General features: G+C 39.1%; 1 protein-coding gene across 9 annotated transcripts in view; it reads right to left on the bottom strand.

Moving 5' to 3' along the window:
* LOC130916032 (inositol hexakisphosphate and diphosphoinositol-pentakisphosphate kinase 2-like) overlaps positions 1-12,376 on the bottom strand; it is a 92,495-nt gene that overhangs the window by 42,044 nt on the left and 38,075 nt on the right. For all 9 annotated transcript variants that reach the window (XR_009063213.1, XM_057836377.1, XM_057836380.1 and 6 more), the window contains 2 exons: positions 11,411-11,496; positions 9,474-9,599 (listed from right to left, as the gene is read on the bottom strand). Coding sequence is in view for 8 of the 9 variants with exons in the window: in XM_057836377.1 (XP_057692360.1) it covers positions 9,474-9,599; positions 11,411-11,496 (212 nt within the window). In the remaining variant the exon portion in view is untranslated. The remainder of the gene's footprint in view (positions 1-9,473; positions 9,600-11,410; positions 11,497-12,376) is intronic.

Raw genomic sequence — 12,376 nt, 5'->3', positions numbered from 1 at the left:
AAAGCAGGCCCAAACCATGATGCTGCCACCACCATGTTTGTCAGTGGAGATGGTGTGTTCAGGGTGATGAGCTGTGTTGCTTTTACGCCAAACATATCGTTTTGCATTGTGGCCAAAAAGTTCAATTTTGGTTTCATCTGACCAGAGCACCTTCATCCACATGTTTGGTGTGTCTCCCAGGTGGCCTGTGGCAAACTTTAAACGAGACTTTTTATGGATATCTTTGAGAAATGGCTTTCTTCTTGCCACTCTTCCATAAAGGCCAGATTTGTGCAGTGTACGACTGATTGTTGTCCTATGGACAGACTCTCCCACCTCAACTGTAGATCTCTGCAGTTCATCCAGAGTGATCATGGGCCTCTTGGCTGCATCTCTGATCAGTTTTCTCCTTGTTTGAGAAGAAAGTTTGGAAGGACGGCCGGGTCTTGGTAGATTTGCAGTGGTCTGATGCTCCTTCCATTTCAATATGATGGCTTGCACAGTGCTCCTTGAGATGTTTAAAGCTTGGGAAATCTTTTTGTATCCAAATCCGGCTTTAAACTTCTCCACAACAGTATCTCGGACCTGCCTGGTGTGTTCCTTGGTTTTCATAATTCTCTCTGCACTTTAAACAGAACCCTGAGACTATCACAGAGCAGGTGCATTTATACGGAGACTTGATTCCACATAGGTGGATTCTATTTATCATCATCGGTCATTTAGGACAACATTGGATCATTCAGAGATCCTCACTGAACGTCTGGAGCAGGGGTCCCCAACCTATTCCACAAAGGCCCACTGTGGGTGCAGGATTTCATTCCTACCAAACAAGATGACAACACTTTTCCCCAATCTGGTGTTTTACAAGTGCAATCAGTTGACTGCAGTCAGGTGTGGCTTGTTTTAGCAGAAGTGTCATTGGTTCAACTGTCTCTGCTGGATCGGCTGGAACAAAAACCAGGACCCACAGTGGGCCTCGAGGACTGGGTTGGAGACCTCTCGTCTGGAGTGAGTTTGCTGCACTGAAAGTAAAGGGGCCGAATAATATTGCAAGCCCCACTTTTCAGTTTTTTATTTGTTAAAAAAGTTTAAATTATCCAATAAATGTTGTTCCACTTCACGATTGTGTCCCACTTGTTGTTGATTCTTGACAAAAAAATTAAATTTCATATCTTTATGTTTGAAGCCTGAAATGTGGCGAAAGGTTGCAAGATTCAAGGGGGCCGAATACTTTTGCAAGGCACTGTACGTGATTGTGACTTTTTGGACATTTTTAAATATTGTTAACAGTTAAAGTCCCTGTGACACAAAAACACGTTTATTTCACGTGGTATTTTATGCTCCTGAATGAAATGGATCGCTTGAATGTGTGTGGAAGCGATCGATATATTTATTCAATTTTTTTAATCCCGCGCCATGAAAATGAGTGACTTCCGTCCAGAAACTGGATTGCTGAAGATGGCAACTGTGACGTCAGCGGTAGAGATTATCTTCACAACACAGCCATTACTATCTCATGCAGAAGGACTACTGATTCATCTGATTTTGCGGATTAATTCGTTTATTTTTTTGCGTCACGCCAGCCCAATGTGCTGCAGGCTTTTGTTGTTACTCCAGGGAGAGTGGTGTGAGGCTTTTTGGATTTCCAAAAGATCCTGTTCACCACGAATAATGGGCAAAACAAGTCTGACAATCAAGAGACCATTGGACGGATGACTAGGTGAGTAAGCTACGTGTTTTATATTATGTCAAATATCGGGATCATACTGGGATCATGGCACACGTTTTAATAAGGAGGTGACAATGCTCCCTGTCCACCAAGAAGGCCACTTGGCCGACGGTTTGTCACATACTATGGTCGTCGGCTGATAAAGGCGTGCCCACCTATCGAGCACTATCCTCGGTTTTGGCCCGGAGTCCCCCGCTCTCGTCTCCAGTTCTCGATTGAGTAGAGGCTTCCACCCTCCTCGGTCCTCTTCGCAAGCCCGCCTATGGAGCGCTACACTTGGCTTTGGCTCAGGCAGCCTAGCGCTCTGATGTCGGCTGGTTTTTCCACCGAGAATGCGCTATTTTCATATTTTCGGCGTTCACTCCTGTCTGCGTCTCTGGCGACGAGCACCGACTGCATCCCAGGGCCGCAGCAGAACGACGAGCTGAAACTTGCTCGCTGCCGGGGGCTGGCCGATCGGTGAAGACAATCACCCCCGCTGCCGTGTGTGACATGAGTAGGGGTAGTTTGTGTGATTTTTCGTTTTCGAAAGGCGAGAAAGAGACTTGGAGGAGCCACTTGGTTCAGGTTAGCTTGTAGCCTAGCTCTCATGCCTCCTGTTTAGTTTACACTCTTTCCTCAGTCTCTGAAGCCGGGTCAGGGAAATGACAAAAGCCGGACTAACTCCGGTGGCATAAAATATTGTTCGGCAGGTTTAAGAAGTTGGCAATTATGACCATTGTGCCGTAATTCAGCCCTGACGTATTGAATAAATCCATTTAGCACAAGACTGTTATTTGTCATGACCAAAAAATTTATTTAGCAATTGAGGAAAAATACTTAGATAAAAAGCATATCCTATAAACATATTGGTGTAGAGAGATTAAAACAATTACAACATTTTTCTACCCTCTGTTGCATTTTCTTCGTTCTGAATCTTACCGCTCAATGGGCTGAATACTAAATCAGCTGAAATCGTGACTCTGCCGACGTCATCACACGGATGGAGGCGCTAGAGCGCTATAATGACAGGCGTGGCTAATTGTCAAAATAAAAGACTCATTTCTCTTCATCTGCGCTTTGCCAAATTGTTGTATATAGTCGAATCCAAATATTATTTTAATTCACATAATATTTAAGAGATTTTCAATGGTTTCACAGGCACTTTATGTTTATTACATATGCCTACTTCCCCACCATAGGTAATCATCACCATAATGTGAAATATTACATGCTTTTAGACATTATTTATCTTAAATAAAATATTAGGGAGCTCAAACTGTTGATGAGTCTTCGTAGCATTCTGCTATTTTAAAGAGCATACGACAGGAGAAAAAATGTCTTAAATAGCATTATTATGTGAATTAGAATCATATTTTGAGACGATTCGACTATATACTACAATTTTAGCTAAGCGCAGATGACGAGAAATTAGTCTTTTAATCTGCCGGTTAGCCACGCCTACCGTTATAGGGCTCGAGCATCCCAAACAGGTGGATGACGTCAGCGGGAGACTGGGCTCATCGGTTTTACTATTCAGCCCATTGAGGGGGAATTATTCAGAATGAGGAAAACGCGACAAAGAGAGCTGCAAAACGTCATTGTTTCTGTTTCTTTACTTCAATATTTTTACAGGATATTCTTTTTATCCAAGTATTTTCCCCAATTGCTAAATAAATGGCATGGTCATGACAAATAACAGTCTTGTGCTAAATGGAATATGAAATCATAAAAATGCACTTATTCAGGACGACATGGCAAAAGTACTCCATAATGGTCAAAACTGTCGACTTCACCTTTACTGTCGCACCTCCCGAACAATATTTTATGACACCTAAATCGGACATATGTCATTTCCCTTCCCCGGCTTCGGAGAATGTAAACAAACCAAGAGGCGTGACAGCTAGCCGACATGCTAACCCGAACCGAGTGATGTCACTAAGTCTTCGAAGCGGAAAATCACACATAACTAGCCCGGATTATTTGACATGACGACTGGGTTGTCGATTGTCATCGCGGACCGGCAAACCGCCCGGCGGAGAACGATCTCCAGCTCGTTCCCCGGAGGAGGGCGGCTGCAGTTGTTGTGCAGCTAATGTGCATGAGGAGAGCTTTTCACATGCCTATCAATGATCAAACGTAAGTAGTCCTTTATTTAAAGAAAGTTTGTAGTGTTTACTTTGTAATCGCTGTATTCTTATTTGACATAATACAAAACAAGATGTTTACTCATTTCCTCGTAAGTCCAATGGTCCCACAGTAGTCGGGCTTGTTTTGGCCAATATCCACGGTGAATGGGAACCTTTTGAAACTCCAAAAAGGCGCACACGCCTCTCCCTCATACAGCGAGATTTTTCTGCAGCCGTTTGGCTGGCGTGATGCGAAAAATAAACGTATTATCCGCAAAATCAGCTGAATCCTTAGTCCTCATACACAACAGTACGGCTGGAAAGTGAAGAGGACGCCTTCAACCGTACACGTCACAGCGCCCTCCTCCTCAATGCAAGACCGAAGGCGGAAGTCACTCATTTTCATGGCGCGAGATTCAAAAAACTAAATAAATATAGCGATCGCTTCCACAAACATCCAAGCGGTCCATATCATTCAGGAGCATAAAATACCGCGTGTATAATGAAATAAACATGCTTTTTCGTGTCACATGCACTTTAAGCTAGCTTTGGTAAATGTCCTACATAACCGTAACACATAGTTTTCATGAGAATCACCCTCATTGGCTGCCAATAACTCGGTGAATGATCACTGCCGGGCCCTCCAAGTCGAAAAGGATTGGAAGCCAATTGCAGCCAATGAGCTCAAACGGATGCTGTATGCAAGTACTAAGTACTTACCAACATTCCGGTTGCTTTAAGTTTCTGGATGTCTCATAGCAACAATAATCCACAGCAATCTGATTAGTGAGACGTATTCAAATCACGTCAAGAAATCAATTAGTGGACAGTTGATGAGCGAGGCGAGACAAGGAGGAGCGGTACAACTTAGGTCAACCGTCTCTTACCAAAATCAATAGGGGACTCACAGCCAAGGGCCCGGTGGCTACCGGCTAGTGGTTTACACAGAGCAAAGACCAGTGAGAAGAGAAGAGCAGAGTCACTTTGTGATGGAAGAAAGGCTAAAAGAAATGGTTATATTGTGCGGAAGTAGGTGGTGTTGTGTCTTCCCGTTCATGCAAGGATTTACAATAGCCTATGAATAAGTTAATGATAGAAAAAAAAATCAAGAGAGATTTTTTTTTCAGGTTTTGTCAGTGAAAAAGTGAAAAAAGAATGTTAACTTGTTGCAACAGATAAGACATTGTTGGAAAGCCGTTTCACTGTTGTTTTTTGAAGGAACCTTACACATGCTTTCACATGATTAGATGAACGGCTGGACCCGCTTCAGGGAAATTTCTCAAAGTTGGCATTAGTTCAGGTGGTTTTTGGTTTTCTCCCAACTGGGATGTCATCACTTTTTAGTGGATTTACTTGCTCGGATTCTGTTGAGTCTTGCTTGGATTAGTTATTCTTCGTCTTTGATTATCATTTGAGTTTTTATCGCACCTTCAGATGAGATTTAAAAAAATTTCTCCCGCGAAAGAAATGACGTTGTGAAGAGGCTTAAGCACAGGTGTCAAACTAAAGGCACGGGGACCAGATCTGGCCCGCCACATTAATTGTGTGGGGAACTATCAACTTAATGTTTCTCGCCAAATGAAAATTTCTGTAGCCTTCAGTTAGTCATTATCTTTTAAAAATAATAAACATACATGTTTTTCTTGTATGTGATTTTAACTTCTAATACTATTTGTGTTATTTTGTTTTCATTCTTCTTGTAAAGCATCTTTGAGTGTCATGAAAAGTGCTCTATAAATAAAATTATTATTTACTGTGTGTCCAAAAAACAAAAACAAAAAATCGAATTAAAAAATAGAAAATGTACTGTGTTATTACCCTTGTTTTCTTCATTAGGAAACAATAATTTAAAACAGGTAAAAATAAACATTTTTCTAATTTAAATTAGGGCTGTCAAAATTATCGCGTTAACGCGCGGTAATTAATTTTTTAAATTAATCACGTTAAAATATTTGACGCAATTAACGCACATGTCCCGCTCAGACAGTATTCTGCCTTTTGGTAAGTTTTACAGCAAGGCTTTTTGTGCTGCAGCACAACAGCGAACTCTTGTGGTCGCTTTGCGACATGGTTTATTTTTTTCTTGCCAGTTCATATGGCTGCACGACGTCTCGGGCTGAAGCCTACGTTGTAATGTTGTGCTTATATGATCCTTGGACAAGATTTGTCCGTAAGTATGGTTGTTGTAAAGAATGTACATATTATGTTAGCAAGCGAAATGTTCTATTTTTTGTATGAGACGCTTATTGTTTATGTTTAGTGAACCTGTATAGCGTGCTAAGCTAACGTTGTTGCTAATGCAATGCTTGTGTACTTTTTTTTTGTAGTTTTATGACGGTCTAAATAGGACAACTGTTAGAGGCTATTTTATTAATAAATCAGATGAAAAAGGAAGAAGTCTGATTATTAAGGCGTCGTTCACTAGCTGTCTAGCTTTGGAAAAAGTAGACGCTTCGGAGTGAGGACAGCATAGACAGATTTAAATGACAGTAGAGTGAAATGCCCACTACAGTCCTTATGTGTCGTATGTTGAATGTACAGTGGGGAGAACAAGTATTTGATACACTGCCAATGGGAAAATCCATTGGCAGTGTATCAAATACTTGTTCTCCCCACTGTATATATCCATCTTGTGTCTTATCTTTCCATTCCAACATTTTACAGAATATATATAATTTACAGAAAAATATGGCATATTTTATAGATGGTTTGAATTGCGATTAAATGCGATTAATTACGATTAATTAATTTTTAAGCTGTAATTAACTCGATTAAAAATTTTAATCGTTTGACAGCCCTAAATTAGATATAAAAAGAATATGTTTATGATTTAAAATAAATATATTTTAATATTTACTGTGTTTCCAAAAAAACTAAACCAAAAAATCAAATTAAAAAACCAGATGTGGAACCAAGACAGTGCCACCACAAAGCAATAACAGGTACAATTATGTTCAACTTGGCTACAATTCTGTGTGTTACGTCCCAGCTGAGACATCACTAGCTTTGCATTAGCTTCAACAATAAAGAAATGGAAAACACTACAAGTCATACATGGCCTTTTTACACTGAATGCATAAATTCAAGTGCTACACGTTTTTTGTTCATTCTTTTACAGGTGGAAAACGCTGCTAGGGTAGGGAAGACAACTTGATATGCCTCACAATGACACTTACGTTGACGGACATACAGTATATCGAGACTACGTGCATTCTACCTTAATGATGGAAGGCTCGATTTATGCTCCACCTTCGTTAATATTTTTCCAATAATTTTATAAATTGTGCTTTATTGACCTGCTTTGCATATGCACCAATTGTTTTCAATGAAACAAGAAATGAAATCATGTTGTCCAAAAGCTTTATTGCAAACAATATCTGCAATAAAAAAGAATGACATACTGTTTGTGTTTATATGTACATGTGCGATGAGCTCATAATACTATAACCTAACTAGGTGAAAATAACCTTACAGTATTTTCTTCTAACAAAGTCTGTGTCAGCCCTTCTGCATTCGGCAGCTGTAATATTAATTTGTAATTTCACCTCATTTTGGTCACCCAAGTGGCCGGCGAATCAATCTACACCCCATGTTAACACAGACTGCACAGATTGTTGACTTTTGTCCGTTGGTTCCTCTGGTTTGATTTGGCAGTTTAAAACTTTGTCAACTTCAACCATAATTCGTGGTGTTGTGTCTAAACCGGAAGTCCGTAGCAGAAAATGTCAAAGATGGCGCCGCCCATGTTTCAAGTGAAAAGTGGTCAATGGAAGTCTGAACTAGGGCTGCAGCTATCAAATATTTTAGTAATCGAGTATTCGACTGAAAATTCTATCGATTAATCGAGTAATCGGACATTTCATCTAATATTGAACCATTTTCAGTCAACCAATGTCTTTATTTTCGATGTAAATTGTTGAAACTAGGGCTGCAGCTATGGATTATTTTAGTAGTCGATTAATCGATGAACTAGTTAGTTAGTTAGTTAGTACATAGCAAAAGTCCGCTGGCTGAAATGCTATAAAACGCTAACGTTTTTTTTTTTTTTTTTTAAACAATGGTTCAGACACATATTCCCTCAAAAAAAAAAAAAAAAAAAAACGGCTAAATATACCAATAATCTAAATTAAGAATACATTAGAAAAAACATTTGCTCAAACAAAAACTTGGAGCTTATGTTGGTCATAACATGGAGCAGCTGGATTCAGCTATGTGAAATGAGGCAGACTAGAGGGCAGTGTATCCACCCAAATCAATAAAACTAAATGCAAACACTTTCAAAATAAACCATTACAACACCACTTTAATTAAACGAATACTCGAAGCAGTAAAATTTAATTCGAATCTTTTTTTCTAATCGAATAATCGAGTTAATCGATTAATCGTTGCAGCACTAGTCTGAACATAATGAAAGTACAGTATTGTGATTCACTTAATAATGGTCGGGTCAATTCTATCCTTACAACATATGGGAAGACAATCTTGACCCATATAACTGAAGTTGTTATATCATTCAAATAAAGTTGCTTAAAAGTTGGTGGGGACAATTTCAACATCCTGAAAGTTGGTAGTGTTATGTCCCTACTGTCCCTATGCAAACCTACGCCCTTGTTTGTATGTACTAGTACTGTATATAGTAGTATACCTTGCTATAAGTAGCATTACATGCTCATTACAGCTTTTACACAGAATGATAGGACAGAAAAAAGGAAGTTAGGGCAGATTTGGGTATGACTGTCCGTTGAAGCTTGTTTTGCAGTAAACCTTAATTTCATGGTGTATTTGGTGTATTCAGCACACAGGCCAGATTACAAGTGAAAATCTCCTGAATTAGAAGTGGGGAACTGCACGCCGAGACTGCGCAATCCGTTCCCCGTTTTCTTCATCATGGTCACCGACACCATCCAGCTCATGCTCAGGAAACTTGTCAATAAGAGAATATTTGCTAAAAGAGGAATGATACAACTTTTAGGTAAAAAGTGTCTGTGACCTATTCACTGACTATCAAAATAGTTTTCTATTTATTTGATAATAAATTAGATTTCATTTAGCCGAGTCATCGCAGCAGCAGTAGTTGGCAGACATAGGCCTTGTTTAGATTGGCAGCCAAAATCTTGATTTTAAGCCCATCCAGATTGAAACTGGATCGCTCTTTTGTAGTCTGAACAGTCACAAAGCACAGAAATTTTTAGGAGATGGATTGAAATCACATACAAGAGGTAGTTTCACATCAGATATGGACAACATGCTTCTCAGTCTGAACAGCCCAGAAGGATTTTGACGGTCACTCTATGCTTCCTGACGCCTTCGTTGCCACAGAAACCTGTCAAATGGGTCGATAATGTGGCCCAGTCTGAACAGGCCCGGATCTGATTTGGACTCATGCTTTAAAAAAAAGTGTGAAAAGTCTGTCCTGAAAATCAGATTGGAGGAGGAATGATATGCCTGCAGTCTGAACGCAGCCATAATAGCCCTCTGACGGGTTTGACACCTCTGCTGTTAAGCCTCATTCACGCAAAGACCCCACCAAATGAGTCATAACAAAATGCTTCACCCGAAGGTTTTGTGCCAACACTGACTGCTAAGTGGAACTATTAATCCCATTACCTTTTACAAGCAATGTGAAAGAGTCTTAAGTGTTCAAGTTGGTCACATACCTTGGCCTCCAGGGTACATGCAGCGAAAGGCTCGGCCCAGTTCTTCGGCCTGAACCCGGCCGGCCGGCGTCAGCTCGCCGCCCCACTTTAGGACCAGCAGCAGAGACGGACCCTCCCTCTTGGAGTCTGAACAACAAACAGCATTCAGGCTTTCGGAGATTCCATTTCTGGCAGATTCGTATTTACACTTGTGTCAATATTTGCCGACATACAGTGTGTGATGTGTTCACCTGTGTATTTGCAAATAACAGTAAGCTTGAGCTCTTGGTGCGTAAGACAGAAATAGTCAGCAAAACCTCATAAAAGGGCCTCTGTTTATGTATTGCGTGTCCATCTGGAGTTCCTCAACCAGAAGCACCGGGAGCCTTGTAAGGTTCTCTTTATGTTGGATTTGCATACATTCCAGTGTACTTCTATAGCACAGGTGTTAAACTCAAGGCCCGGGGGTCGGATGAGGCTCGACAGATTAGTTTGTGTCGCTAGCAAAAGTTAATCAAAAAATGTTTTTGTAATCTATGATGATAAAATTGATACCTTTATAGAGCAAGTGACCATTTTTGATCAATTAAAAAATAATAATAAAATCCGTTTTTTTATTTGACTATTTTCCCTCCCAAAAAAAAAAAAAAATCAAAAATAAAAACCATTTATTTGGCAAGTGCCAATTTTTGATCAATAAAAAAAAAAATAAAAATAAAAACTCTTTTCCCTCCAAAAATAAAAAATAAAATAAAAACCCTTTATGGGGCAATTGACAAACTTTGATAATTAAAAAAAAAAAAAAATATATATATATATATATATATATATATATATATTTACCGTTTTCATTAAAATAATTAAAATAAAAACAAAATTAAAACACTTTATAGGCAAGTGACAATTTTTGATCATTAAAAATCTTTCTTTTTGCACAAAAAAATAGAAAAAATAAAGTAAGAGCCCTTATTGGGCAAGTCACAATTTTTGATCATTAAAAAAAAAAAAAAAAAAAAAAAAATCAAATCTTTTTTTTTTTTTTTTTTACTATTCCCTCCTCCAAAAAAAAAAAAAAAAAAAAAAAGAAAGAAAAACTCTTAATGGGGCAAGTGACAATTTTCGCTAATTTAAAAAAAAAAAACATATATATATATATATATATATATATTTTTTTTTTTTTTTTTACTGTTTTCCTTTAAATAATTAAAGCAAAAATAAAATAAAAACCCTTTGTAAGGCAAGTGACAATTTTTGATCGTTAAAAAAATAAATAAATCCGTTGTAAGTCAAATTTAGGCCACAATATTAACTAGAGTATTTCCCTAGAGTATTATTTTTTAAATCTTTTTCATCTTAGACTAGTTTATAAATAAATATTTTTTTAAGAATAATTAAAAATTCTAAATAGAATATTTATAAAAATTAACTGTTTAAGGCCTCTGATAACACCCTAAAGTGACTTATCTTATTATTTTAAATTTCATTGTACTGAAACCATTAGCTGCCATTGACAACAACAGATGTCCAATTCATTTCAACTGGGAGGACTGACTGTGAATGCTCATGATCACTGCCAGCCCTCCCAGTCAAAATGGATAGGACGTCTAGCGTCGTCAATGGCAATGTTTTAAATGAGTGCCTTATAGATGATTACCGTATTTTCCGTACTATAAGGCACATCTGAAAACCTTAAATTTTCTCTAAAGCTTACAGTGCTCTTTATACAGCATGTGGATCTATATTGGTTAATTGTGGCCCAGCCCCATGTAGTGGATGCGCAACCCCACCCCCAACCACTATCACTACCACAACTACAACTGCGACTTATAATGCGGTGTGCCCTATACATAGGCCATTCATTGAAGGTGCACCTTATACTTCGATGTGCCTCATAGTTCGGAAAATACAGTACGTTTTCATTCAGTTGTATACGATACAAAAAAATAATACTGCGTTACCTTCCTCTTCACTAGAGGCTTTTGGTTGCCCGTTACGCAAATACGTCAACTGGACTTTTCTGTTGATACCTGAGAAGTGACCGTACCTGATGGGAATAAACACAAACGCGCACACATACACAAAGACACACAAGCAGAGAAAGGGAGAGCGGGCAAAACAGTGTCATATGGACATAAGGCAGGAAAGCAGACACACGCACGCATAAATACAATTAGTTGTAAAGCTAAATCTGATAGAACCGAACACACACAAGAAGCATTCCGGTAACCTTCAATATTGCACTAGCAGTGTTGTGTTGCTTTATGTTGACAATTTGACAGTTAAAATGAAGCCTAATGAGTCCATAGTTCTCAGGCAGCTGCCCCGGCAGTCACATGATGACGGACGGCGAGCTAAAAACAAAAGCCTCTGGCAGGCGGCCAGTAAAATACATGTGAGGCTGTCAAAGAGCTGTGAATGCTACATACTTAGTATGAGTAATGACACTTTTTGTTTAGGTTTGAGCTCGGCTCGGATGGCCACGTGCCAACTCGTATCGCCCGACCTTTCCACTGAATGCAATAAAAGCTGTTTAAAATTCAGCAGTCAGTTTGGAACCTTCGGTCTTTTTGCGAGATTGATAATCACAATGGAGATAACTTTTGTTGTAGACTAGAGTGCAATGAAAGATGGATATTAGCTGATTAGCTGAGTCCACGTGATACGTGATGATGTCCTCATGCACACGCTGCAGCACCGCACACATTTTGTGTGTTTTCATGTGTGTCCTGTTAAGGGCTAAGCATCAAATGGAGTATTTACTCTGCAGGTTACACAAATGCTGTACAAAATATTGGAACAGGACCAAATAGGCTAAGGGGTGTCAAACACATGGCCCACTGGCCGGAAACATAGTGTGTGCACTACTGCACTTGGCTTACGTTTGTTTCCACAGTCACATTTATTCTTTTGCCCCCTCCTAGTCA

This window comes from Corythoichthys intestinalis, chromosome 5, assembly GCF_030265065.1.
Source record: "Corythoichthys intestinalis isolate RoL2023-P3 chromosome 5, ASM3026506v1, whole genome shotgun sequence".
Taxonomy (NCBI): Eukaryota; Metazoa; Chordata; class Actinopteri; order Syngnathiformes; family Syngnathidae; genus Corythoichthys; species Corythoichthys intestinalis.
The sequence above is the reverse complement of the archived record's forward strand: the minus strand, read 5'-3'. Positions and strand labels throughout refer to the sequence as shown.